This window comes from Nestor notabilis, unplaced genomic scaffold (genome assembly GCF_000696875.1).
Source record: "Nestor notabilis isolate BGI_N333 unplaced genomic scaffold, ASM69687v1 scaffold16025, whole genome shotgun sequence".
In the NCBI taxonomy this organism is placed as follows: Eukaryota; Metazoa; Chordata; class Aves; order Psittaciformes; family Psittacidae; genus Nestor; species Nestor notabilis.
Window position 1 is genome coordinate 2,997 of NW_009929905.1, and position 26,114 is coordinate 29,110.

General features: G+C 39.9%; 1 protein-coding gene across 1 annotated transcript; it reads left to right on the plus strand.

The window, feature by feature from the left end:
- Window positions 1-2,700: 2,700 nt before the first annotated feature.
- Window positions 2,701-25,531, plus strand: MED15 (mediator complex subunit 15). The gene is made up of 19 exons (XM_010015198.1): window positions 2,701-2,714; window positions 3,400-3,487; window positions 4,686-4,737; window positions 5,035-5,064; window positions 6,242-6,457; window positions 7,015-7,283; window positions 8,087-8,482; window positions 9,273-9,434; window positions 9,537-9,626; window positions 14,565-14,684; window positions 20,593-20,735; window positions 21,045-21,172; window positions 22,068-22,202; window positions 22,563-22,626; window positions 22,795-22,861; window positions 23,321-23,481; window positions 23,672-23,838; window positions 24,716-24,814; window positions 24,949-25,531. Exons 2-19 carry the CDS (start codon window positions 3,410-3,412, stop codon window positions 25,083-25,085), a joined length of 2,514 nt encoding a protein of 837 aa, XP_010013500.1. The 5' UTR covers window positions 2,701-2,714; window positions 3,400-3,409; the 3' UTR covers window positions 25,086-25,531.
- The last annotated feature ends 583 nt before the right edge of the window (window positions 25,532-26,114 follow it).

Sequence of the window (26,114 nt, forward strand, 5' to 3'; positions counted from 1 at the left end):
CTGGGTTGTGTTGTGGGAAACTTGGTATGTGGCTGTCTACGGTTCCTGCCCCAAGCTATGTTAGAAGGGAATCGTGTTGCATGTAGAAAAGGGATGTAACTTGTGTGATAGTCCATTATTTTTGTTTTCACTTTTTTTGCTTGAAGTTTTGACATGTATGTTCTCACTTAAGATTTGGCTAATGGTTCAGCTAGGTGAGAAGAAAGAACACGTGTGATCAGAAATGAGGATGAAAATGTGGAAAGCACATGAAACGAGGTAGAAGTGGAGACTGAGGAGCAAGCAGGCAGGAGATGAGTGGATCAGCTAAAGAATTTTTTTTTTTTGGGGGGGGGGAAGAAGAGAGCATCAATGGTTAAATGATGGTTAAATGATCTTCCTATGGTTAAATGGTTAAATGATCTTCCTATTACACATTTCACAAAACCAGTTGATAAAGCAGCCTTCATTTTATATTCCAGCTTTGGTTGGATGAGAGTTCTCTGATGAGAATTCAGGCAGAAAAAGTCAAGCAGGACTGTAGAAAGTGAAGGATTAGTTTTATAAGTGCTTATTTTGACTGAAGAAGCTGCTGTCTCTGCAATACCTCTTCATTCTAAGTGTTTGGGTTGCCATGCAGTGAACCTGATAGGGAAATTTCTCAACGTTATAAATAACTCATGAACAGTGATTATTTTTAGCTTTGGTGTTCTTCAGTACGGCTGACTGCACAATTGTATTGACATAGCTTGGAAGGGGCAGCTTCTTACCTAGTCACCTCTACTGGAAGTAACTTCTGCTGCAGGATGTGCTTGTGAAGCCGTGGAGGGGCGATTCTGTGTCATGGGAAGGGTTTTTTTTCATCACTGCAGAATAGGAAAGAAAGGTAGTGTTAGAACAAGGCCTCAGGGAGACTGGATGGTCCTTTGCTTTCCCCTCTATAACTAAAGGCAGGAGGCCCTTCAGGCCTTTATGTGTTCTGTCAAGCAAATGTGAATGAAGTAACATGGGTGATTCCTGCTTTAGGTCTTCTGCTGATCAACTGAAATGCTGTGTGGGACAGCAGCATGCGCACAAGATCAAGTGATTAAAGTTTAATGTATTTGTTAGTGTTTACTTGGAGTTTTTTAAACCTTTTAATGTGGATACATGTGGCTAGTGGCTTATCAGCATACTTCCTTTCCCCCCGTCTCCCTCCCCTCTGTTTTTTTTAAGTAGGAAAAGTTTGTTGTAGTGAACAAATAGTCTTTTATGAAGCAGCATTTGATGATGTTACGTGGCTTAATGTAGTGTTGGCCCTGGAACTCATTGCCATTTTGTTTTTTTGGAAGAACTGATTCATGCAGTGAGAACTGGAAAGGGGAGCTGGGGGAGTTTTGAAGGAGAACGTGTCTTTCAAGATTTTTCAACTAGACCAGCTGGCCTGAGTGAGAGGTTGCACATCGTTGGGCTGGAAACAGCTTCTTGGGAATGAGGGGGAATTCCTGAAGCTGATGTTGCTGTTAAATGCTTCATCTTGTGAAATCGCAACTTTGAGTGTTCTGCATGAAATTAAATAGGCAGAATTTTTGTGCACATCTTATGATGGGTTTAGTAAGTGCTTAAGAGGCAGGTGAGGGTCAAGTTTTGGTACCATCTAGTTTTCAGAGTGTTGTTGAGACTGGTGTTCTGCAAGGATCTGGAGCAATGGTCTTTTTCTTTTTTTAGTGATTTTCTGTCTTTTAACATAAATATTTTTATATTGATTGCAGATAAGTATATGAACAAAGAAGTTGTGTATTTTTTCCTCCTCCTAGTCTAACCCTTTATTGGAATGCTGACAGTTATGACATGGAGTGCTTGGAGTGCTATTTTTAAGTAATGCAGATGTAGTCATTATAAAATGTCTTTCATGTTCTATGACATCAAAAGGTGGATACATATAAAAGTATACAGCTTCTTTGCTGTGGATTTTTTTTCTTTGTTCAAAGTTCCTGATACCACATTAATCAGTCTGTATCACATCCACTTAGCACTACCTGTGTGTTACTTCCTTTACTTGCTTCTGCATAATCTTTTCTTTCTGCCTGCTCAGTTATTGATGTTCTCAAAATGACAGGCGTTGGACATTGTCATTGTACTGTGGGACTGGGAAGTTAAGGACGATTCAGAGTAGAAGGGATTTACAGGCAGCCTTTCTGAAAGAGAAAGCATTAAAGCAGGGAGGTGTCAATAATGAATTGGATATAGCTTTTTCCTCTGCAGCAGAGCTCCTTTGTGAGCAGCTCACTTTTTTGAGGCTTGTTTACACATGGAGGAATAGTTATTCTGCATTATGTTCAGATTCTGCTTCAGTTTAAGTAACCTTCATGTGTAAACAACAGGGTTTTTTAGTGTCTGAACACAAGTTACCATGAGAGAGCCTTACAGCAGATAGCTATGTTCTGCTGTCTTCTGCTTTGCAGGCTGCAGTAGATTAGCTGTATGCTACTAGTTTGCAAAGTAAGGGTGTGAGTTGTGGCAGCCTAAGCTCCTGCATTTTAAGGCTATAGCATCTCCTCGCTGAGTTAAACCGGGAAGCTGAACCATTTTACTGCTTGTACAAGCACCATTCTGGCAGAATGGGAGGTGGTAGAAATTCAGAGGGAAGAAAACAGTAGTCCCCCTTCAGACTGTCTGAAACTTTCAAGGACCGCTACCGTTACACGCACGCTGCTCATGCAACAGCAGGCTACTGAGAAATTAGTTGCTGAGATGTTAATTGCAAGGTGGAAGTATTTCCTGGTAACTTGCTTGTGGAATTTAGACTGTAGCTGCTAGGCTGTTTTAGAACACAAGAGGTTTTGCAGGGAAGTAACATGTTTCCAAGAATGAGAATGCCCAGAGGATTTAACTAGGCCTGTTCATCTGACTGAACTCCTTGTTTTAGGATGTCTTAATCTCATTGTGTGTTTCATAGTTGAATTGATTGCTGCTTCTTGGTGAACTGAGAATGCCCTTTCTTTTCCATCCATGTCCTTAGCAATGTGTAGGGTTTAGTTTTTCCTTTTGTGTGTGGTTTTGTGTTTGTGTGGTTTGATTGTGGGTTTGTTGGGTTTTCTTTTTTCCTTTTCATTGTGTATATTCAGTGTCCCATCCAGAGAGCAGATCTGGATCCAATTTACTAGAGGTGTGATGGAGAAAGGACAGTAAATCCCCATGATTCTGGCTGGTAAATGGGAAAGAACAGTAAGGGAATCAAAAGTTTTTTATTGCCAAACCTGTTATTTTTCTTCCCCTCAACTTTCCATCACCAGGGCCTTCTTTTCATCTTCCTGTTTCACCTGCTGCTTTTATGTTGATTGTCCCCTTCCTGCCCTGTCTATAGATCTTCCTACCTACAGAAAGTATTTTCTGATGTCCTCAATTAATACTCGGTCTTGGTTTTTCCTCTTTTTTCAGTGATGATGCTATGAGGAAAGCTGGTGTTGCCCATAATAAATCCAGCAAAGATATGGAGAGTCATGTGTTTATGAAGGCCAAAACAAGGGTAAAGCATCTCTGTTTGTTTCCAGAAGTTACAGGGGGGTCAAAAGCAGTTTGGAACAACTGCAGAAATAGCAAACCCAGGGCACTTAGTTAACTGTCTTTGCTTGGAGTACAGAGTTATGCAGGATTTTTTATTTATATGTGCTTCTTTTATCCTGAGGGGAAGAGAGGTGTTTTGCATCCAACTGGACTTCAGTCCAAGACAGGTTTACTGATGCTGCAGCATTTAATGCGTATGTGGGACCACACTTAATTCTTATTCAAAGACTTGTGTATAGTGAGTTGCATAGAATTTCCTTCATCTTCTGTGTAGCACCACCCCATATAACCAGTTTGGTGGTGAGGACAAACTAGAATACCAATGAAAGGCTGCGTCAAGAGTAAGACCAAGGGAAACATTGTGGTCTCTGTGAAAGTCTGGTTATCAGGTACATTTCTAGACTCTGCCAAAACTCAGACATATTTCCTGGAGCTGTGTTATAAGAAACTGCATACTGTTGCTGTCTCCAGACAAGGCACATTTAAGGTAGAACTTGTCTTGGTGAATATTTTATAATGTTAATGTCACAAATTTATGCCTGCTGATGGCATCCTCACTGGTGAGGTAGTAGTTTCATGGGCAGGAAGGCTATCTCAGCCCTGTGCTGTTTTCTCTTACGGTTTATGAAGCACACTAATAAAATTCTGCAAAGAATATTTGTCTTTTTACTTCTGACACTTGTCATACGTTAGTCTTTAAAGTTGATAACTTGTATTTGTAATACTAACTTGGCTTAAAAAACATTCTTGTAGTATGAATGTGACATAGTTCAAGGACTAAAGTAAGCTTGTCTACCAAATAAGCAGGTTCAATCCTTAAGAAAAAGGAATTAGAGTGGATAAGAGGTGGAAAATGGATTTATTGGTTTATAATTATGTTCACACATTGTGATCCTGAAAGTGTGACTGTCATGGAGGTTCTTTCCAGTGAATTTTGTGTTTCCTTGGCTTTCTTGTACCAAGAATCATAATGACGTATTAGTAAAAATATTCTCACTTAGTTAATTAACAGACTGTTCCTCACAAGTGAACTGCTCTGAGAAGCCCACAGACATTGCAAAATAAAAACTGTTATGTTGAGGAAGAATACCAGAAAGCCAGGAAGTCATGGTTGCTCTGTTTTTATTTCCTGTTCTAAAATCCTCATTTTTCACTTTTAGGAGGAATATCTTTCTCTTGTGGCCAGACTTATTATCCATTTTCGAGATATTCGTAAGTAATTGGTTTGGGGGTTGTGGGTTTTTCATTTCCCCTCAGTAATGGGATTGTTTATCTCATCGTCCCAAAAAAAGTAAATTTTAGGGCTTGTATGTGTGGTTCTGCATGTGACTCTTTAAGTTGCTTTAAAAATTTTCATGTAATGTGCATGCTAGTTTCTTCCTGTTTTTTTGCTTGCTTTCCGTTGTTTGTATAGCATCCTGGTAATCAAATTGCCTTAGGTTAATGTATTTTGGGGCCAAATTTGTGTGATGATATCAACAAAGACAATTAACTGTTCTTCCTTTGCAGACAATAAGAAATCTCAAGCCTCAGTTAGTGGTAAGAGCTTCTTTTTTCTTCTTTATTTCTTTTTCTTCCCCTCCTGCCCTCCCATTTCCGAACAGAACAGCTTAGAAATCAGGGCTGTGGTGTACTAAGAAGGTATATTTTGTAGCTAGAATATTAAATGCTGCTGGAGGAAAGGAAAGGTAGCATGATAGCTTTGGAGTTGATCCATGGTGAGGGTGAAAGGCTTGGACAGTGTTTTGGATGTAACATAGTAGACTTGTTTGTATCCCTGTTCGCTAGCTCACTACCCTAAGTGAAACTCATCTCCTGCTGAGCAGTCCAGGTTTCTCCCTGTTACCAGCTTTGGGTTCCTCAGTGTGTTGAGTCAGAGGGAAGCGCTGTGTTTGTGGGGCGTACGCACTCTGCCACTTCCTGAGGTTAGATCTGATCACGCCTTCTGCCTCCATGCTGGTTTTACAGCAATTTATGTTAGAAGCATAGTAGGATCCTCTATTTTTATCCTCTTGTAGGCTAAGTATGCAGTGTCTGTGACTGAGTAATATCCAGTCTAGGCAGTTGGAAATTAGAAGTATTCTTAAAAAAGAAGGGATGTTACATTCTGTACCCGATTAATTCTGCTTCTGCACCCCATGTTGTGTTTTGTCCTCTTGAACGGCGATTCCTTTGACTTTACTTTTCTGTGTGCCCAGGGTTCAGACTATGACAATTGTCTTGAAAGGCACTGAATTTATCCACTGCATAATAAATGTGATGTTACGGAGAGAACGGTATAGCAAAGTAATCCTCTGGTCTCAGCCCTGCTTCTCTGTGTTGACCTCAGGAGGAAGAGGCTAATTGGATCCACAGTGGGACTTGTTCCTTGCATTTTGGGGTTACAAGCTGTATATATCCTCATGGATATATGTGTTTTGACTTGCATATAAATTCAGAGGTGACTGATAAGTTCCTTTTCTCTAATGTATTTAGAATATTTTTGGAACTTTGCAGATTTGAAGCATTTTAAATAATTTCCACTCTATTTGCAGAGAGAGAAAGATGTGCCAGAAGCCTTTTGTCTCACAGCAGAGCACTGAATGTTAGGTTCTCAGGGTTTTGGATCTAAACATAGTCTGAAGCCAACAGATCAGAGAATGGATGATGGTGAACAGAGGACTTTGGGGTGGCAATTGCATGGCTGGCTGCCTGTTGGTAACTATTTTCTTTGTAGATCCAATGAATGCCCTGCAGAACCTAACTGGGGGTCCCCCCGCAGGGGCACCTGGAATGGGCATGGCTTCCCGAGCCCAAGGAGCACCGATGAGTGGGATGAGTGGCCTTGGTGCCATGGGACAGCAGATGAGTCTCCCAGGGCAGCAGCAGCCTCCTGGAACCTCAGGAATGGCCCCTCATGGTATGCCTGGTGTCTCTACAGCTACTCAGCAGAGTAAGTGTTCAGTTTGCTTCAACCACTGAAATTGTTACGTCAGCTTTTCAGTACATACCTCTTTTCCACAAGGAAAGGGTGCTGAAGCAATTTCATACTTCTGGCTAAATTAACTAAATGAACTGCAGGAAGAATTGGTTTCAAATACTGCTAACTAATGGGATAAATGTCTTCCTTAGTATAGTGAGGAACAGTTTAGCTGTTTATCTGAGAAAACGCTTCTTTCTTCCTACTTCAGAATTTTATTTTTGTCGAGCTCACCTATTTTTGCTATGGGTATGGTGTTTCCTGTTTGCATGTTTCCTTCTGCATATTTCTACATTCTTTACCTACGTTACTGACTCGGTATAGGCAGTGGGAAGTAGAGGTTGGTAGTAAGAAGTGTCATTAATTCTCCTGTTAATGTGCCTCAACCATTTGAGGAAGCAAAAGTATATGCTGCTAACGAAGAACATTAATGTACTTTAGGGATTATTTTCAATTATGAGTTATACTGGGTAACTGTCTCTGGCACTGTTTGGGTCTCATGTTTTAAGTCCAGTCTACCTTCTTTTTAGCCCAACTTCAGCTTCAGCAGATAGCTCAGCAGCAGCAGCAGCAGCAGCAACAACAATTCCAGCAGCAACAGGTGGCTTTGCAGCAGCAGCAATTCCAGGCCCAGCAGTCAGCCATGCAACAACAGTTTCAGGTCCAGCAGCAGCAACAACAGCAGTTGCAAGCCGTCCAGCAGCAGCAGCAGCAGCAACAGCAGCAGTTGCAAGCTGTCCAGCAACAGCAACAGCACATGCTGAAACTGCAGATGCAGCAGCAGCAAAACCAACAGCAGGTGATGACAAACAACTACAATGGCAATTGAGGTGATCTGTGATCAGTTATTTGACAAGTGAGACTTGGCTTGTACGGAAGTACTGAATCTCAGCTCTGCCTGTTGTTGATGCATTTCCACTTCAGTGTGGGACTTCAGTTTAGACTGACAAGTTAATTGCCAACAATGTTACATCCCAGAGGAAGGGTTTAACATTGTTTGGTTACTTTCTTCTGTCATAGCAATAGAGAATTAAAGCCCTTGTGTCTTTCTTTTTGTAAACATCAGGATAGTCTTTCACTCTGACAAGAACAGGGATGTGGGAAAGAACTAAAAGCACTGATATTACTCTAGAAATGGTTATTTTGTCATTGTGTGAATTATACATCGCTGCTTTAAAACATATGTATCATCCAGTACACATGTATCATCCTTATGCACTGAAAGGAGAAGAGGAAACTTCAGCTGTCATGCTCTCATGCAGTTTCTGGTAAACAGTGGTGTTGATGCAGGCTGGTTACCTTTGAAGAAAGTGATTCTGAGCCCATTTGTAAAGGAGAAGCTGATGGACTTCATCTTTTCTTTTCAAAACAGTTTCAGTAGCAAGACAAGCTTGTAATACTGAAACTATGGGATGTGCACTATGTAGAGTTGAGATATATGAAGCTTGGGTGGATAAAAAGGTTGGGCTTTCCCTTTGGGCTTAAAATGTCAGACTGACCTACTAGGATTCTGTTTGCTCTTGGTTTATGCTATAAAAATAAAGCAGCTATTGCATTGCTGGAAACGTCAGCATCCTGGCTTTTTCTGCTTTTCAGATACAGCAGCAACAGCAACAACAGCAACTACAGCGCATTGCCCAAATGCAGCAGCTGCAGGCAGCACAGGCTATGCAGGCGCAACAGCAACAGCAGCAGCAGCAACAGCAGCAACAAATACCACAACAGCAGATACAGCAGCAGCCGCCACCTCAACAAGTAATGCAACAGCAGATACAACAGATGCAGCAGCAACAACAGCAACAACAGCAGCAGCAGCAGCAGCAACAGGTTACTCAGGCGCAACAGTCTCAGCTTCCACCACAATCCCAGCCTCAACCCCAGCCCATGGTGTCTCAGCCACAGGCAATCTCAGGACAAATTCCTAGTCAGGTTATGCCTGTTACTCTAACACCACAGCAATTAAAAGCAATGCAGGTAAGGGCTAGTCACCAGCTGATTGTTGGTTCATTATGATCCTCTAGAGAAATACAAAGTCTTTGACTTTTGCTGATAATGAGGTAGGAGAAAACACAGGTTGAGATCTGTAGTTTGAATGTTTTGAGTTTAAAGGTTTATGTCTGGGCCTGCCAGTAGAGAACAGTTTTGTGTCAAAGAGTAGGACTTTTGGAACTCTGAAAACCATTTATACAGCTAATATTTAGAAATAATTTCTTCTCTTACTCTTAAATAGGCAAGTAAAGAAAAAAAAAAGGAAACAAACAACTCTGGTTAAAGAAAAACTATCTATGTGATGTTTCCTGCTCTAGAACATGAGCAAGTACTTTGAAATGCCCAGTGTGTGTGACCGGAGCCCAGTGCTGGCTCTCTAGTGTGCTGGCTTTGCTTCTGTTGCCATGCTTAGAAGTTCTGGTCAAAGTTTAAGATACTGGTAGTTCCTGTATTCTGCCTTGAGGAGAATGGGGACAAGACAATAGTTTTGCTCTGTTGAACTTCTTGCTGGGCTATCCTCTTAATGGTGCAGCTTTTTGAACTGTTACTTCTCTTTTGGGTCTTGCTGGGGAGCAGTGAAGTGTCAGCCACAGTTGAGTAATTACTGACCTCAGATGGGCAAGTCCATATATCTATGTTGTGCTCCTAACAGCTATGCTAGGAGTAGTTAGAGGTCACATACATCACATGGACAGTCGTAATGCATGTGTAAACACTGGAAATGTTGGTTATTGGTAGGTGCTTAATACAGTGTGCTTGAGGGTAAATCAACATATATGCAGTTAACTATCTTTGCCAGAAAGCTACAGTACCTGGTATTGTCATAGGACGACCTGATGGTACAGAAGAGAAGTTGCAAGAAGAAATTGAACCTTGGGCGTACAGTCTATGGAAGACTGTTTTAAATGTTAAAACCATGGGAACTTCTTTTCCTAAAGAAAGCTCAGAAACTAGGGATAATGTATGTGAGGCTGATGTTGTCTTCACACCCTTTTTTGAGCATAGTCAATGTAGTTGAAACAGAAGTATGTATGTTTACTCTTTCTTTCTTTTTTCACTCTAGGTAAGAGCTCAGTTGGTCCAGCAGCAGCAGGCAGCAGCAGCAGTGCAAGCAGCTCAGGCCCAAGCTGCTCAGATGGGAGCCTCAGGGCAGGTAAGGGACCAGAAGCAAGTATCACTAGCTATAGGCCTGTAGCAAGTGCATGGTAGAGATAAGCATAGAGATGGGTTTCTGGTGGCTTTCTGATGAGGGGTCTGACATTGGTCATACCCTTTGTAACAGAGATATGGGCTTTTATGCTGCTTCTCCTTTGCTAGGAGTCAGAGGCAGGATTTCACTGACAACCTCTCTGTGCATGCTTTCTGTCCCAAGTAGGTAAGATTGTTGCCTGTACTGACACAGGAATGCACCTCAATAAGACATCCTTCTCTGGTCACACTACAAGTCTGACTGTTGGTACCTGGAGTGTATCACCTCTTCTTTCGTTAAACTTTCTTAGGTGACCACCTTGTTGCATAAACTGATTTCTGTACTGTGAATCTTTGCCTGCTGTCTTTACTCATGTGATTTACCCCTTCCATCTCTATGTATTGACTACAAAAATAATATAGACAATGAAATCTCTCTGCACTCCCCTTTCATTCCTTTCCTCTTTCATTCTTTTTCTGAGTGAAATGGGCAGTAGATGTAGATTGCTCTTGTTCTGGATGTGAATTGTGAAGAACAAATGGCATGTGTTGTAAGTGCAGAGTTACATTTTTAAAAAGTGCTGGGTGAAAGCTGATTGTGTAACACAGTTTTATCCTGCAATACACTCTTAGCCCCAGTGATTGTTCTTTGATATGTGTCTGATACGAAGGATACATGGGGGGAAAAAAATTAGGAATGGCTTGATCTGAAACTCTCATCCCATTTTCCACAAGAATATGAAATAGTCTTTCATGGCTTACCTCTGTAGTGTTGGGGCATTTTACAGACGCGGGTAAGTACAATTATCACCGCTTTGTAGATTAAGAGACTGAGGCAGATGGGTGAAATGAGGTTTGACTAGGATAAATGGTAGAGGTCTTTTTCAATACCCAGACATTCCATGTCTGCATGCACGCAACTAATAATATAGATTGAATAAGACCTTTGGAAGCTTTTTACATTGACTGTGATAACAATTGGTTCTTTAACATACATCTCCCAAACATGTAAGAGGAATAGTGTCTTGTACTATCATAACCCTCATGTGGCCCATGTGCTTGTTGGTGGCTAAGTTCTGTTTCTGTACTGGTCCTTTTGCTTGTGTCAGTGTAACACAGGATGTAAAAGCTGAGCAGTGGTAAGTACAGTTGGTACAGTAATGGCAGCAATGGAGAATTCTCTTTCTACAGTTGAAATGTGAATTAAAACTGGTTTATTTCTCAAATAATTTCCAGGTGGGAGCTGCAGGGACTTAGGCTGGAAGGAGGCTGACGTTTTTACTTTTTACTAACTTAATGGTGCTCTTTTCAACTCCTAAGCAGATGGGTTGTGCTTATGTAGAGTCAACTTAATTCTTCTCCTGTTCAATGAATTCATATGCCAGTGGCTTAACAGCATGGCGCATTTGAAAAGTTTCAGGTGATAAGATGGTTGACATCAGGTTTTGTATTGCAGCTTTGTTCAGACATGTGTAGTAAACTCAGGGATTGCTCATTATCTGTCACAGATGGAGTTTAGAAAATTCCACATACAAGCTTTAGTCCATTTATTTTAATGAGTCTACTGCTGTGGAGTCCAATAATTAAATGGGTTTCTTGTACTTGTGTATTTTCTGTGTATCCTATTTTAAGATTGTGGCTGTGTAGAATATTACAATGCAGCTTTGGTGTTGGGAGTATATGTGGATTTTCTTTAATTTTTAAGAAGTTTCCTCTAAGAGTAGATTTTGCTTTGTATTTAGTACATTCTTCACTAGCACCAGCATTTTTAATAAATCTGCCTGGATTTCTTTATTTGGGTCAGGGAAGCTTTTGTTATAAACAAACCATATCCTAATCTTTGCTTGTTACATTCTAAACTTAATCTCTGGGTGCTTTCAAACTGGGGATTTTGGTTGATATGGCTGCATTTTTCCTTTTCTGTTAAGTTTCTGTGCCTCCTTCCTACATAAAAGTAGAAGCACTTCCAGGTTTAACATGGAGCCACCTGAGTTTTGAAGTTCTCTGAAGTTGTAAAGACACCACACAGGTCAATGTTACCCTGCTTGGGTATCCAGTCCTTGAGAGCGTGTAACTCGCAGGTGAAGCTGAGAAACAAACACAGCAATGTCCTAGTGACTGCAGTGTGCTACATGAGTGCTTGCAGCACCAAGAGAAAAGCTGTAATCAACTGGAGGTAATTATTAATAAAATTGAAATCACTGTTCTGGTGCCACTCCCTCGCGTGCTCAGAATGCAGATTGGCTCTTGCTCTTTGAAAATCAGAGCTGCCTTTAGTGGGATGACAGTGGCGCTGTGCTTACATGTGCTCACCAGAAACTGCATATTTATGGAATTCTGAATTTTTGGATTTTAGATGAAAGAAAAATACAGACACAGGATTCTACTTGCTATATTCCACTTCATTTTTATCAGATAATGGGTTTTGTATCTCTCAGTGGAGGGAAACTCTCTTCCTCTGCTTGCTCTCTCTTGTTATGGGGTAAAATTCTTAATTCTGTGAATTGAGATAAATCAGATTTGCCTTCAGTTCAAATCTTTTCAAACTTGAGCACTTCTAGTTGTCTTCTGTTTTTAGACTGACAAGAACAGCTGCATGGATATATTGCTTTTCCTAAACCAGATGCAATCTTTGGAACCCCCTTTCCCAATTCCTTTGTTAAAGGATCACAGGTTTCATACATGTAAATCAGCTGGAGAATGGGGAAAAAAATAGGTCACTTCTGTTAAGTGAGTGGTGGAATTGGTATCATTTTATATATACACTTGCTTTCTGAAGTACACGTTTATTAAAAAAAAATAAAATTCAAAGCTAAAACTGGGTGCATGTACATGCACATTTGACCAACCTTAATACAGCAATCAGCTGAAAGCCTTTGAATTGCAGTTTGTTATACTGGTGTTTAGTGGTTTGCCAGACACTTGAACTGTGAATATGCTTCTAATGTCCTTGCCCTTGGAGGAAGCAATCTAATCTTCACACTTTGGTGGCGTGGCATGAGAAACAGGACCAAGGTGGGACATGTGGCTCACCGCAGCATCCCTGGGATTTCACACGCTCCAGAGATCCATGTGCATTCACGAGGGTCTAAGATGGGGTGATTGTGCCTGGAAGGATGTATTCCCCTTCCCTCCCCTCCCCCTCTCAGCAATTTCCCAGTTTTGTTTTGGTTTGGGTTTTTTTTTTTTTTAATTTTGTTTTGTTTAGGTTTTTTTTTTGTTTGTTTGGTTGATTGGTTGGTTTTTTTAGGGTTGTGTGTTGCTTCACCAGCTCTCATGTTGATACTGTAGCTCTTCACTGCACTTTGTAGCATCCACCTGTGCTTTGTGCCAGTGCTGGGTTGTTGTGTTTGCTTGTGGTGGCTGTTGCATGCTGTGTGTGTACATGTGCATGTGTGTATGTGATGTCTGAAGTGCTCTCATTTGTTTCTCTTTTGAAATCCTGTCTCTGACCATCCCTCTTTGCCTTGGATGGAAAGGGACTGCATTGCTCTGATGTTGTGAACTAACAGCTGTGCTGAATTTGACACTCTTTTCTTTATCAGTTATTGCTTCCTTTTTCAGTCTTGCTATGTTGTATTTAATTTTATTTAACAATTGTAAGCACATGCATTCTCTGACATTCTCTAGAGACATGTTGCTGGCTGCTTCAGTCTGTTTACATAGAACACTAAACAAGAATGCCTCAAACCATTTACTGAAAGGAGATTTCATTAACAAGTAGGTTAGTTAAGGCCTATGTAGGTTCCTTGGTAATACGTATGCTGGAAAAAAAAGTAGCCCAGAGGACTACTTTACTGTAGATCTTTGAAGAACAAAACAGAAGCTCTTTTACTGTTAAGTGAGTCTCCCAAAGTTACTTGAATACTACCTCAAAAATATGCTGTATTTGCTGTAAATTCTCAGCATATGTGGTGTAATATCAAAATTTTAAGTAACAGAGGGTTATGCAGATATGTATTATTAAATCTGTGTGGCTTACTTAGGCTAATGGGTCTGAAAGGTGCTTCTAGACACTGCAGAGTAGCATAGTCTTAATACTGTTTTAAAATACAAATCCATTCCAGTGCTAACCTCATCACTTGTCCTAAGTGATGACACTTCAGGATGTGCTCAGTCTATATATCTGGAGAATCAAGTAGTGCATGAATAAGCTCAAGGCAGATTCTAAGAGTCATAACAGAATATTTTAGAGTAGCTTAGTAATAGAGGAATGGATATTTTTCAGAATGATGGAGATTACAAGGATATATTTGACTTATTCTCTGGGTAATAGAAGGAAAGAAATAGCTTTTTCAAACACAGAAGTCCTTTTTGTTGTCTTTGGCATTGTTATAATATCATAGGTTGGTCTGAAATCTTGCTCACTGTGGAGCATTTGTACTCACAGCTGCTGTTGAAGTGTCAGCCAAATACTTCTATAATGAAGGATGGCATATGCAAATACTGCTAAATCCTTTGAGCCCTCAGTGGGGGAAAGCACATCAGAAACCTATGGCATTATATAGCTTCTTACATGGATCATTCTTGACAACAATTTTGGAGTACTTATTTCTAAGAATTCTAGAAATTTACGATGTCAGACGAAATTTAGGAAAAGCCCTTCATATAAATGTCAGCATAGTCAACCCTCAACCCAAGAATCTGAATCTATGTATCAGTTCTCTCAAGATACTACCTGGAATTTATTAGATGCTTCCCGAAAATTGATAGGAAGGATGAAAAGGAGTTTGATTTATATGCTAGCATGTTAGATTAACCTTTAGAGAAAAGCTCACTAACCTTCCCTTCATGCTTTTCCTTCCCTGTAATTCCTGGAGGTTGCATGTGCTTCTCATCCTGCCAGTGCACTGCATTTCTTGTTTTGCGATTACTTTTGTCTGTTGTCCCTCTGTCCTCAAAGATGATCACCGCACCTATGGCCCGAGGTGGGATGCAAATAAGACCACGGTTCCCGCCTACCACCGCTGTGTCTGCTACACCGCCAAGCTCCATTCCTTTGGGCGGACAGCAAATGCCACAGGTATTTACTGAGTCAAAGCACGTCGTGTCAGGAATGGTGCAAAGCATTCAATATGTGATTCTATAGCACTTGGTTTCAAGCAGGAAGTTAACTTTTTTATGAGACAACTAACTTGCTGGTGTTACTCCGGGTATTGGGTTGTTAAGGTTTCTTATGGATCCTTTTTCATTTTAAATAATAGGTTTTCTGAGAGTTTGGGATATCAAATAAAGCATTTTTAAAGTGATACAGATCTTTATTTTAACATGTATGTCATCTCCATGTTCAGAATTGAGTCAAATCTTAAATGAGAGCTTGTGGTTTCTGTTTAGTTTTTGTCTGTACTCCACGACTGTGCGTTCATGAGTATTGCAAGTCGGTACTGCAGTGTCCTAGCTGAGTTGTGTCTGGGACCTCACTCATGTTCATGTTCCTTACAGTTCCTTCTTTCATCAATGGTAAAATTGGCTGATTCCAATTTGAGTAGCTTCTTGGCATGATACCAGGGACCAAGAAAAATGGAGCTGTTCCTTTGCTTCACGGTTGTGTAGGAGGAACTGCCAGAAGGATTCCACTTGTACCTGTACCAGAGAAGAATCTGTGTAGACAAGGCTGGCAACACCTATCCTGCTGTTACTGGAAGATGCATGAGTACTGCATCTGCCTGGTGCAGGTCTGCATCTGCTAAAGACTTCATGGTCATGTTTTGCAAGCAACGTGTCATTTTCAGGGAGCAGAACTAGAATGGAGAGAAATAGAACTGAGTTCTTATCACGAGGTCACAAGATGAGGCTCTCCTCTGCTAAAGTGTGCCGAGCCCTGTGATCAGTGGTAGTTTAAATCCACATCATGATGGTGGAATAGCATTCAACTGCCTTTTTCTATCTGTTATTCCTGAACCGCATGTCTAGTTCTTTTAGATGCTAATTTTCAAATTTAATGCCAGATGCAATTTTAGTTCTCAATACCACTGCATTTTCTTCATAGGTTTAATGAACGTTTCTTGACTCTTTGATTTTTGTTTCCTTTGCAAGCTTGTTGTGGGGCTGTGGAATGTCTGAAACTTTGCTTCCTAGTGCTGCTGCATCAAGTTTAGTAGGCACAGCCTTTTCTCAGGAATTTGCTAAGGTGGATACAGTAACCACAAAGATTCTGCAGACCTAGGCAAATACATCTTTTGTTGTTTCTAGTTTAAGATGAATGGTCCTTGTTCTTAAGTTAATTGAAATAAACCCCAGGCATAATTGTTGAGTCAAAGGAGAATTTACTTTGAACGTTATTCACGGTAGCAGTTATATGTAAGTGAGACAGTTATCTGCATATGAAGTGTTCAGTGTTTGGTTTGATGATGATGCCTTCTGATAGATATTTGAGGATTAGATTGGCTTAAATTTAATATTTGTGTCATAATGGAAGAGCTCTAGTTCAAGCATTCAGTGCCATAAGGCTGATCTTCTAGTGCTGTCATGTCTGTGATTACTGAGGAGCACTGGTTTGTGATACCAAGTGAATCGGTCATCCAGGAGCACTCTCAGTATCATTCCAAGGATTGTGAAAATGATGTAGAAGACTGAACAACTAGAGAAGGCAGAAGAGGAAAGGAAATTTCTTTATGTACAATAATTGGAGTGAAAATGGCTCCTAAGCGGGTGGTAGTAAAATGGGTGAGTGAATGAGTCACAGTTTGATGCTGGCAGGAAGCATGTTTTTAAAGCCAGTCTGACATGCCATATACTTGAGAGCTCTGGATCTGGATGAATCTCTAGTGCTGTTTCCAAATCATTTTGATGAGGTTCTAGGTAGATTAGAACTTAGAAGTGTTGTCATTTATGCCTCTTAATTTCATAAAATGCTTTAATAATACTGCCTGCTGTATATGTTACAACTGGCTTGTCATCAGAGCCCTTGCAGGTGTTCACAACAGGAGTAAAGGGCTATAGTATATATCTGGTTATTAATTACTCACTGAAGTCTCTGTCATCTCATTGACTACAGTACCAAAAGTCATTTAGACTTGGTGGTAGGCAGTTCAGAGTGTCTTTTCTCTTTAGAAAAACACCTTGGTGTTGCACTGAAGAATCCCTTTCAACAAAAGAGGATATGGTATCAATACTGAGTGGCTATTTTTACTCCATATGACAAAAATGCCAATCTGTGGGGTTTTTACCTCAAGGTTCAGTTGATTCTGCAGTGCTTTTTTTTTTTTTGTTTAGTTGGGGTTTTGTTGTTGTTACTGTCTTTTCAATGAAAAGAATGTATTTGCTGATATGGCATTGTGTTCCACAATCTCCTGGTCTTTTGAATTGCCAGAGTATTAGAACTGAATTTTTTTTAAACTTAGCTAAAGTTCGAGCCTGAATAGTTATCAAAGATGAACTACTGTCAGTGGCACTTTTTGAACAGCTAAGAGAAGATTCATGCTCCATATTTGGATTCACTCAAGAAACCTGCTCTTACCAAAACTTACTTAAAGATTAATTCTTAGATTTAGCAATTAGATAACAAAATTATTGCAGTCTGCAATAGCGTGAACTTCAGATTTATTATTGGTGCAGAAATATTCAGCAAACTGAAATTGTAAGGGGAGAAAACCAAGTAAACCTGAGTTAATATTAGAATGAAGCAAGGGATACTGGCCTGTCTGGGAATATGGAAACTTGTATGTGACCTTACTTGAAGCTCTGCAGAGTTGACATTTTGTCATGTAAAGCGGCATAATGGTGAACTTTAAACTCAGTTTGCAACGGAGTAGGCAAAGCTGTGCATACTGGCTTAACATTGAAACTGTAAGTACACTGTAAGTAGTGTAATGGTTTCTAGAGTTTTCCTTTTGACTTAGTGTTTTTACTGTTCCTCATTACCCACCACTTCCTTGTTGCAGTCTCCTTTTCCTTGTTGGTAGCTTCTGCATATTGTACACTTTTTCTACTATGAGCTTCTGAAAAACTCTGACTAGCCTTATTTACTGTGTGCTGTTCCTTGCTTGAGACTCAGCAGACTGGATGTAGGCCTCATAGCCAAGTTTATCTTCCAGCAAGGTGTGCTCTAAACACTAAGAATAGCGTAGGTTTAGTGGTTGCTAAGTGCAAACTTTTGTCATGCAAGCCTAATATCCTTTGGGCAAGACTTCAGAAAAGTAGGGCTTGGTGCCATGATCAGGTCACTGTAGAGTTGCAGAGCAGATATACATTCAGTGGGCTGTACTTGCTGTCCATGAATATGCTTGTAGATACAGAAACTCCCTTCTGTAAGTGAAAAAAGACATAGTTTGCATTTCCTTATGTATGTGGAAGATGGTCAGTAACTCTGGAGTTAAATGAGGAGCTAAATGAGTTCAATGGAGTTAAAGCTCTGGAGGAAGGTTGGTTTGTTTAGGGTTTTTTTTGTCTTTTGGGTTTATTGGTATTTTTTCTGTTTTGGTTTTGTGTTGTTTTTTCCTTTAAGCCTTTTCTTTAGAGGAAGTTAGTTGGAAAGAGCATTCTCTAGAAGTCAAAATTTCATTAAATTTTTGTAATCTTAATCCATATCCTGCAAACAATGTAGAAACCTGAAGTTAAAAGCATCTTTTATAGATGCTTTATAGATGCTCTTTTATAGATGTTCTATAGAAAGACAACTGAAATTATTATGTAGCAAACTAACTGCTTTGAAATTAAAGTAAGGCAGTAAGTTCAGAATCGCACACTCCTGAGTTCATTTTTTTGACAACGTCACAATTTGATTAATATTAGACATTAGCCTTTGGTATTCTGAAATTAAGCTGGCAGAGCAAACCTGTTGGAAGAAGGAAAGCCATTTGCCTATGTGTGTACTTAAATCAGAAGGGGTAATGTAAAAAAAAAATCTAATTAATTCTCTGCTTATTTGCAGAGTAGATGCTGAATGTTCTTTTCTTTGCTTTTCTGTAATATTTGTAAATGAATGTAAAGGGATCTTGGTGTTGAAGTAGATACAGAAGCTTAAATCTGGAAAAACCCTAATGAAATCTTTCTCCTTCCTTCCCCAAACACAAGGATTTAAGTTTTCAGAAGTAATTTTATGTAACCAAATTCAGATCCTTAAAAGGGGCCTGATTTTCAGGAAATGGTAAGCCACTAAAAGTGATCTTAGTTTGACTTGATGAAAAAATGGGTCCAGCATCCATATGGGTAAGTTCTAAATTTCTTAATGTTCAATATAATGTTAAATAGAATTGTAAAACCATCAGGGAGTGTTTTTCAGTGTTCATCCTAGCATCCTTCCAGAGCGGTGAGATGCTTGGTTTCTGTGGGAGGCAGTCTATGCTTTTGAATCTCAGAAATGCTTTCGTTACTATTGAGGAGACGTGTGCTGTTTCGGGGAAAAAAAAACAAACCTACCTCCTAGGAGAAACAGTAAGCACAACCTCAGTATTTGTTGATTATGGAGAAAATGAAGATATTACAGCTGATCTAAAACATCATTTCAGCCTCTCTTGTTCTAGGTATTATCTTTGCAGGAGAGGTTGAGAAGATAATGGGGTCACTGAAAATGGAAAAAAGAAAATCTTAGTATGTCAGACTGTGTTTGATTTTTAAACTATGCTGTAATGGATTATATAGCAGTATCTTCAGATTTAGCAGTTTTACATTTGCACCTACCTAGAGATTGTTTGGGCCCATTTTTTTTAGCAAAGTGTGACCTCTTGCATGCTGTAATGGAATGTTCCAGGCAAAGCATTTCTTGTCATATTCAGTGTGTACGTGCAAAAGTAGATCATGCAATACTTGCTTTTTAGTGTGCTAAATATCATGTCCTCTGGAAACAGTTGGATGGTTTAGATGCGTATTTAATGAGTGAGTGAAGGACAACACAAAGTTGCAGTGCCCATGAAGCGTCTGGGACTAGTGGATTACTGGGACCTTTGCTTAAAAATGCTTTAGACCGAGGGAAACAGAGTTGTTAATTCATGAAGATGCTAACCAGTGACTTGCAGAATGGACACTTGGATTACTGAGTCACAATATGCAGCCTCTTCAGGCTAGTTTGGTTTATCTTTGTATGTACGTGTTTATAACCTCAGGTCACAAGAACTCTGTATGTCCCTTAAACAAACATGATCACTTAATATCTGCACTACTGTACTGTGCTGCTGGCCATGGTACAGGGGGTTTTTTGTTTAGTTTTAAGTGATCAAGGGAAAAAGTGTCCATTAGAACAAATTGAGAAGTTACTTAAACTTGACCATCATCTGGCTCTGGCACTTTATTGTGTAAAGAATACACTTAATTTTTACCCAGAGTTTGGTACTGCTCTGGAAATACTCATCTTTTTGTCCTTTAGACACACCTCATCATGCTCCTAAGGTCAGAAAGCTACTTCATTTATTTTCCCATCCAGGCTTTCAGTTTGGCGTGTTTCTGTCTCCGCCCAGATTTTCAAAGCTGAATGTTTGAACAAGATGTTGGTGATTGGGCTTACTGTGTGCTCGTTTCCTTCCTTCCTCCTAAAGAAAACCAGTTGGAAGCTACAGTGAAGTCTGACAGACTTTGAAGACTAGTTCAAATGTCAAAATGAGGAGGAGTTTTTATGGCTGTTAATTCTTAAGTTAGAACTGTCTTTACTTCCTGCTCTTCTTTAGTACTAATAAAGTACAGGTTTTTCAGGTGGCACTACTGATATTTTAATTGCAATGTGATGGTTTGGGAAATAAAAAACTATTATTATACAGTTATTCAAATTATGTGCAGTTTTAGCGGTTATTTCTAGTAAAGCTGATGTGAAGTACTGCCCTGAGAACCTTAGGAGTAATACAGGTGGGACTGTCATTATGGGAGAGAACAGGAAACTAACGTTTTAATTTCTTGTAGGCCTGAGGATACGCTTCTCTCCATAGGTAAAGCCTTTTAGTTAGGTTCCCATCCTTTACTCCCTTTTGTTGTTATTGATCTTATCTTTTTCCACATTTCAGGTCAGCCAGAACAATATTACCATGATGTCATCCCCATCTCCTGTCCAACAAGCTCAAACCCCCCAGTCAATGCCTCCACCACCACAGCCGCAGCCATCTCCTCAGCCAGGCCAGCCAACTTCTCAGCCAAATTCAAACGTCAGGTGAGCTAGACTCTTTGTCAGTGCTGTAAGGGTGAGGTTTTCAGAAGCATTCAATGTATCTTATACTGTTTCCATTGAAGTCAATGAATTTTAGTAACTTCAGGGAGAGTATAGGGAGGATTGTGCTGAATACAGTCTGAAAAGCCCTATTTTAAATAAAGAAACTAAGAAACTTAAGAAAATTTCACCAAATCTACTCCTGGCAGAGCTACACAGTGCTGTAACAAAGCTTGCTAAAAGTATATCTGCTCACTGATCATGCTTCCTTGTCATATTCTGGCAGGTTTGATTTTTATGCTTATTTTTCAGCTCCGGCCCAGCTCCATCACCCAGCAGCTTTCTCCCCAGTCCATCTCCGCAGCCATCCCAGAGCCCAGCAGCTGCACGAACACCTCAGAACTTTAGTGTCCCATCCCCAGGTCCTTTAAACACTCCAGGTAAATGATCTGAGTACTATACTGCAGACCATGAGTAGGGGTATGTTTTGGTAACTAATAGTTCCCAAAAAAACCTGTATTGTTTAGCATGATGTAAACTTTAAAGAGCTCTACAAAGCAGTCAGCATTGCAAGTAACGAACATGGCACATGCACCATATAACACAACAACATGGATGTCTCACATCAAAATCAATTGAAACTTCTTTTCTCATCACTGAACTGTGTAATGGGTTTTTCTAACTTTCCAAGTCTTTTGAGAAAAGAATGATACTTGTTTTAATGGAGTGAGTTTATAGAGGCATAATGATTCCTTAGTTCCGTGCAGGAAGGAACCCGTAGCACCAGCATGCAATTGTAAAGGATGTAACCACTTAATCACAAGTGGCAGGCTGCTTTGCTCCAAAACATCTTCCTAGGTGTACTCTGACATTTGTCCTCTTCTCTCTCCCAGATGTAATAAGCAGTTTCTGATACTGTGAATGGAAGTAACATGCTAGCTCCTTCTCATACCGGTGTTGTGTGCTGTGCAGTTGGAAAGCACTGACTTAAGGAAAACTGCAGCAAATTCAATGCGTTGAATTAGTGTTCAATGCACCAGAGTGACGGCAAAATGAGGACCTAGAAAATGGGTATATGAAACTTTGCACTGTTTCAGAACAAAAACGTATTACCTGAGAATTGCTGTTCTGTCCACACAACATGTTATTTCTACACAAAGATTAGAGGGTTGGACAAGCCCTTGAACTGTAGGGCATCCAGCTGTGAATTTGGATATTTGATGTGAGCTATGATTTGGGAGTGCCACATTTCAGACCCAGATTCTGAAATGCGATAGTGGTGTTCTGCAGTATCTTTTATCATCCCTGTGACATGCAGTCTTTATGTCTTGCCAGGAAATCCGAATTCTGTCATGAGTCCAGCCAGTTCTAGCCAGTCAGAAGAGCAACAGTATCTGGAAAAACTCAAACAGCTATCAAAATACATTGAGCCACTCCGGAGGATGATCAATAAAATAGATAAAAATGAAGGTGAGGTTTCCTATGTTTAGTTGTACATTTCTCTCTTTCAGCTATCTCTTCTGCTGAAAGTAGCAGTAACTTGCCTTTTGTGATGCTTTCTATTGCAGGGATTAAAATTGGCAGTGAAAGTTAGATGCTTTTTCTTGTTTATGACTGTAAAGATTTACTGTGAAGAGTAGATAAAATCCTCATCCTTAAATTCTCTTCAGTTTTCCTTTACGACTTAGGTTTTTGAGACACATAGAGCTTAGACAATGGATATACTTGTTTTGGATATGCATGCTTTCACTTTTAACATAATATTGTATTCCTGTCTGCAAATACGGAAGCTACTCTTGTAGTCAGTGTTTGTGTCTGATATTATTTCAGATAGGAAGAAAGACCTGAGTAAAATGAAGAGTCTCCTGGATATTCTGACTGACCCTTCAAAACGGTAACTCTTTTTCCTTTTGGCTGGACATCAGATTCCCCAGCTCTTCCAGAAATTTGTTGTTTGGCATCCAGCCCTGTTGGCATTGAGGCTATATGTGGGGCTTAGATACCAGAAATACTTCAGCCAAGGTGGCTGTTTTGTGGTGATGAAATTTCTCCTCTTCTGCAGGTGCCCTCTGAAGACGCTGCAGAAATGTGAAATTGCTCTGGAGAAGCTGAAAAATGATATGGCTGTGGTACGTAATGCTGTGAACTGCCAAAAGATAAACAGTTAATTCCAAAAGGTGATAATATTTGGCAAGACAATTTTTTGCATTTTTTGTTGTTCATGCTGTTAAGACTTCAAGTAAGATTGGACAAAATAAGAAAACAGAAAAAAATGGGCAAGCATTTACGTTATGTAAGTCACCTGTATGTTTCTTTTAGCTGAACTTTCAAATTCTTGTACTTTGTGCAAAGACTTGAGTCCTTTCTAGGAACTTTTGCAGTGGATTTCAGGACAGACTTCCTAAATGAGAGCTGTGAATGTTTATTTGTTATTATTTATTTCCCCCTTAATGTTACTGTATGCAGTTTTGAGAATTCTTTGCATTTCATGCATTGGAAGATTACTGCTATAAAATTTTGCAGAATCAATAGTAGAGATACCTTTTTTGGCGATGATTAAAAGAAAAGGGACTTCTCTTCTGTTTCAGCCTACTCCACCGCCTCCTGCAGTGCCCCCCACCAAACAGCAGTACTTGTGTCAGCCACTTCTGGATGCTGTTTTGGCCAACATCCGTTCACCAGTCTTCAACCATTCTCTTTACCGTACATTTATGCCAGCTATGACTGCAATTCACGGGCCACCGATCATGTATGTATCATGACCTGCTGTCTGTCGTATGTTCATTATTTAACAAAAAAGACAGTTACCTTTTAAAAGAACAGATGGGTTTATGGATGGGTGTGAGCTATAGCTTTCCTTTTTACAGCTGTAAAATATTTGACAAATGCAGTGTTGGCACAATGTTTTCACCTAGGCCTTTTGTGTGTATTTTACACAGGGCCCCTGTTGCTTCCCCTCGAAAACGGAAACATGAAGAGGATGAAAGACAAACCATACCAAATGTCTTACAAGGAGAAGTTGCAAGATTAAATCCTAAATTCCTGGTGAACCTGGACCCTTCCCACTGCAGTAATAATGGCACAGTTCATCTCATATGCAAGCTAGGTAAGCAAGAAGAAATTAAGGGCTGAATTCAGAAAGAAGTGCTGAGCTTGGTTGAAGGGTTTTTCGCTAAAAGCCTTGAATCTTGCTAACCTTTGGCTTCTACATGAAGTCTGTACTTTCCAGATTCAGAGCACTGCTTAATCATGACATTCTGTGCTTCAGGGTACACCTGGAGATTTCATTCATGCTGATTGAGCCTTTCTTTGCACTGAAGCTGCAGCTGATAATCTCATTTAGTGGCTAGAAAATAATTTGTTGCTAGTAACAATCTTTATTCCTGATTTGACCTATACTGATACGTGAGAATTGTTCTGCCTTCAGCAACTAGGACAGAGCTAGATAAATGTTGAGTTAATTTTTGGGAGGATCTATTTTGATTTGTACTAGTGATCACTGACAGTGGTATATGTTCAAGAAAGAAATTCATATTGCATCTTTTTTGGTCTCAGCTGAATAATCATAAAATGTTATAGTCTATTAACTTGTTTTGTTCTTGCATTCCAATGGGGAAAAGAGATTGTTTCCTCCTCCCCTCGTTTGAGAAATTGGAACTGGTTTTGTCCTGATTATCAGTATAAGGCACTTAATTTTCAGAAATTAGGTGTCTAACTTAGTGAAATTCAGCTGATGAAATGGTGAGAGTGGCAAGGTGCAGAAACGTATAAGAGATGGAGCTACATTTGCCAGACTTTTCTTCCAAGAATTTAAGAGTGTTGCTAAAGCAAGCAATGAGATTGCCTTCCAGTAAAAATTGACATGTACAGCTTGGTTCCTCTTTGGGGTTCAGAGTCTAGAATCCAAACTGAATCTTGCACAAAAAAAACCTCTCACCAGCAAGGAATGCTTTGTTCTGATGGGAATTGTGTTTGCATTCTAGATGACAAGAATCTTCCAAATGTCCCACCACTACAGCTTAGTGTTCCAGCGGACTATCCAGATCAGAGCCCTCTGTGGATAAAAAACCCCAGACAGTATGGTATGAGGATGCTAGCATGACATTTGTTGGGCACGTGCATGCAGTAATAGCATGGAAATGTGAACATCTTATATTAGCCTTTTAAAAACTGTTTTTGTTGTAACTCTGTTTATCTGTTATCTCTTTCTTTCCAGCAGCCAATCCCTTTTTGCAGTCCGTGTATCGGTACATGACTTCCAAACTATTGCAGCTTCCGGACAAGCATTCAGTCACGGCGCTCTTAAACACCTGGGCACAAAGTATTCGTCAGGCCTGCCTCTCTGCTGCATAACGTCTCACTTCCTAAACCAGGAAGCAAGAAAGAAGGTCTCAACAGCTGGTCTCTTCCACGTGCCATTGGAAGATCGCATTTTGGGGAGGGTACCTCAGAAGAAAGAAGCCTTATGTTGTTTTGTTTCTAGGTGTCAGGTGCAGTAGAGAACCTGATGTTAGACTTAGTTTTCATGCTTTTTATCTTCTGCTTCTGTGGACTTTTGCCAGGATTTTCAAATATACAAAATGTGTATATATGGTTCTTGAGACTGTATTAGGATGAGCTTTTATTGTCTTCTTAGAGAAGAAATTATTTGTGGACTTCCGTCAGGGAGTCTGGTATAAGAGGGAGTAGGGAGAGAATGTCCTAATTTGCTTCAAAGTTTGCTCAGTGCCAGTATTCGTTTCACACTGTATGTTTTGTGACCTGATACTACCCCAGAAATGAATTAGCTGCAACTAGAATGTGCTTGCAAACTTGTCAGTGGTTGCAGGAATCATTTTGCCTATTAGTTTTGCCCAGAGATGGGATGAATTACAGCTTTTTAAGGCATCCCTCAAGTACCTGAGAGAGATCTGGATAATTATGCTTGGGGCTGGGGAACAAAATAGAGGAGAGGAAAGTACTTTATAGCTTATTTAAACACTACTTTGTTTAAATGGTTGGTATTTTGTTAGCATGGACCACGTTTCTCATCGCCTCACTTCAGGAGTAAGAAAGAAGAGATACTAATGTGCACACTGAGTTCTTCTATAAACTCAGTAAATGTGTACGTAAAGGTGGGGGGGAACAAACCCAATAGTATAAAGCCCTAGTAACACAAATCAATCCAGCAGGTTTGTAGCTACATTTCTTTTAGTAAGAGTCTCTCTGAGGTGTCTGGCTTCCTTTGGGAGTTGATGCAGTTCAGTGAAAATGCTTCTGTGTTTCATCAGTTCGTTTAAAAAGAAAAGTTAAAGGTAGCATAGCTCAGGAGTAGAACTGACAACTAAGATTTTGGGCCTTGAGCAATGATGGGCACTCAAATTGGTCATCAGCTGCCTTATG

Excerpts from the sequence above, each read along its gene's own strand:
- MED15 (XM_010015198.1), top strand. The coding sequence starts at position 3,410 with ATGAGGAAAGCTGGTGTTGCCCATAATAAATCCAGCAAAGATATGGAG. Across the intron at positions 3,488-4,685 it reads TTATGAAGGCCAAAACAAGG|GAGGAATATCTTTCTCTTGT; the intron begins GTAAAGCATCTC and ends TTTCACTTTTAG. Across the intron at positions 4,738-5,034 it reads TATCCATTTTCGAGATATTC|ACAATAAGAAATCTCAAGCC; the intron begins GTAAGTAATTGG and ends CTTCCTTTGCAG.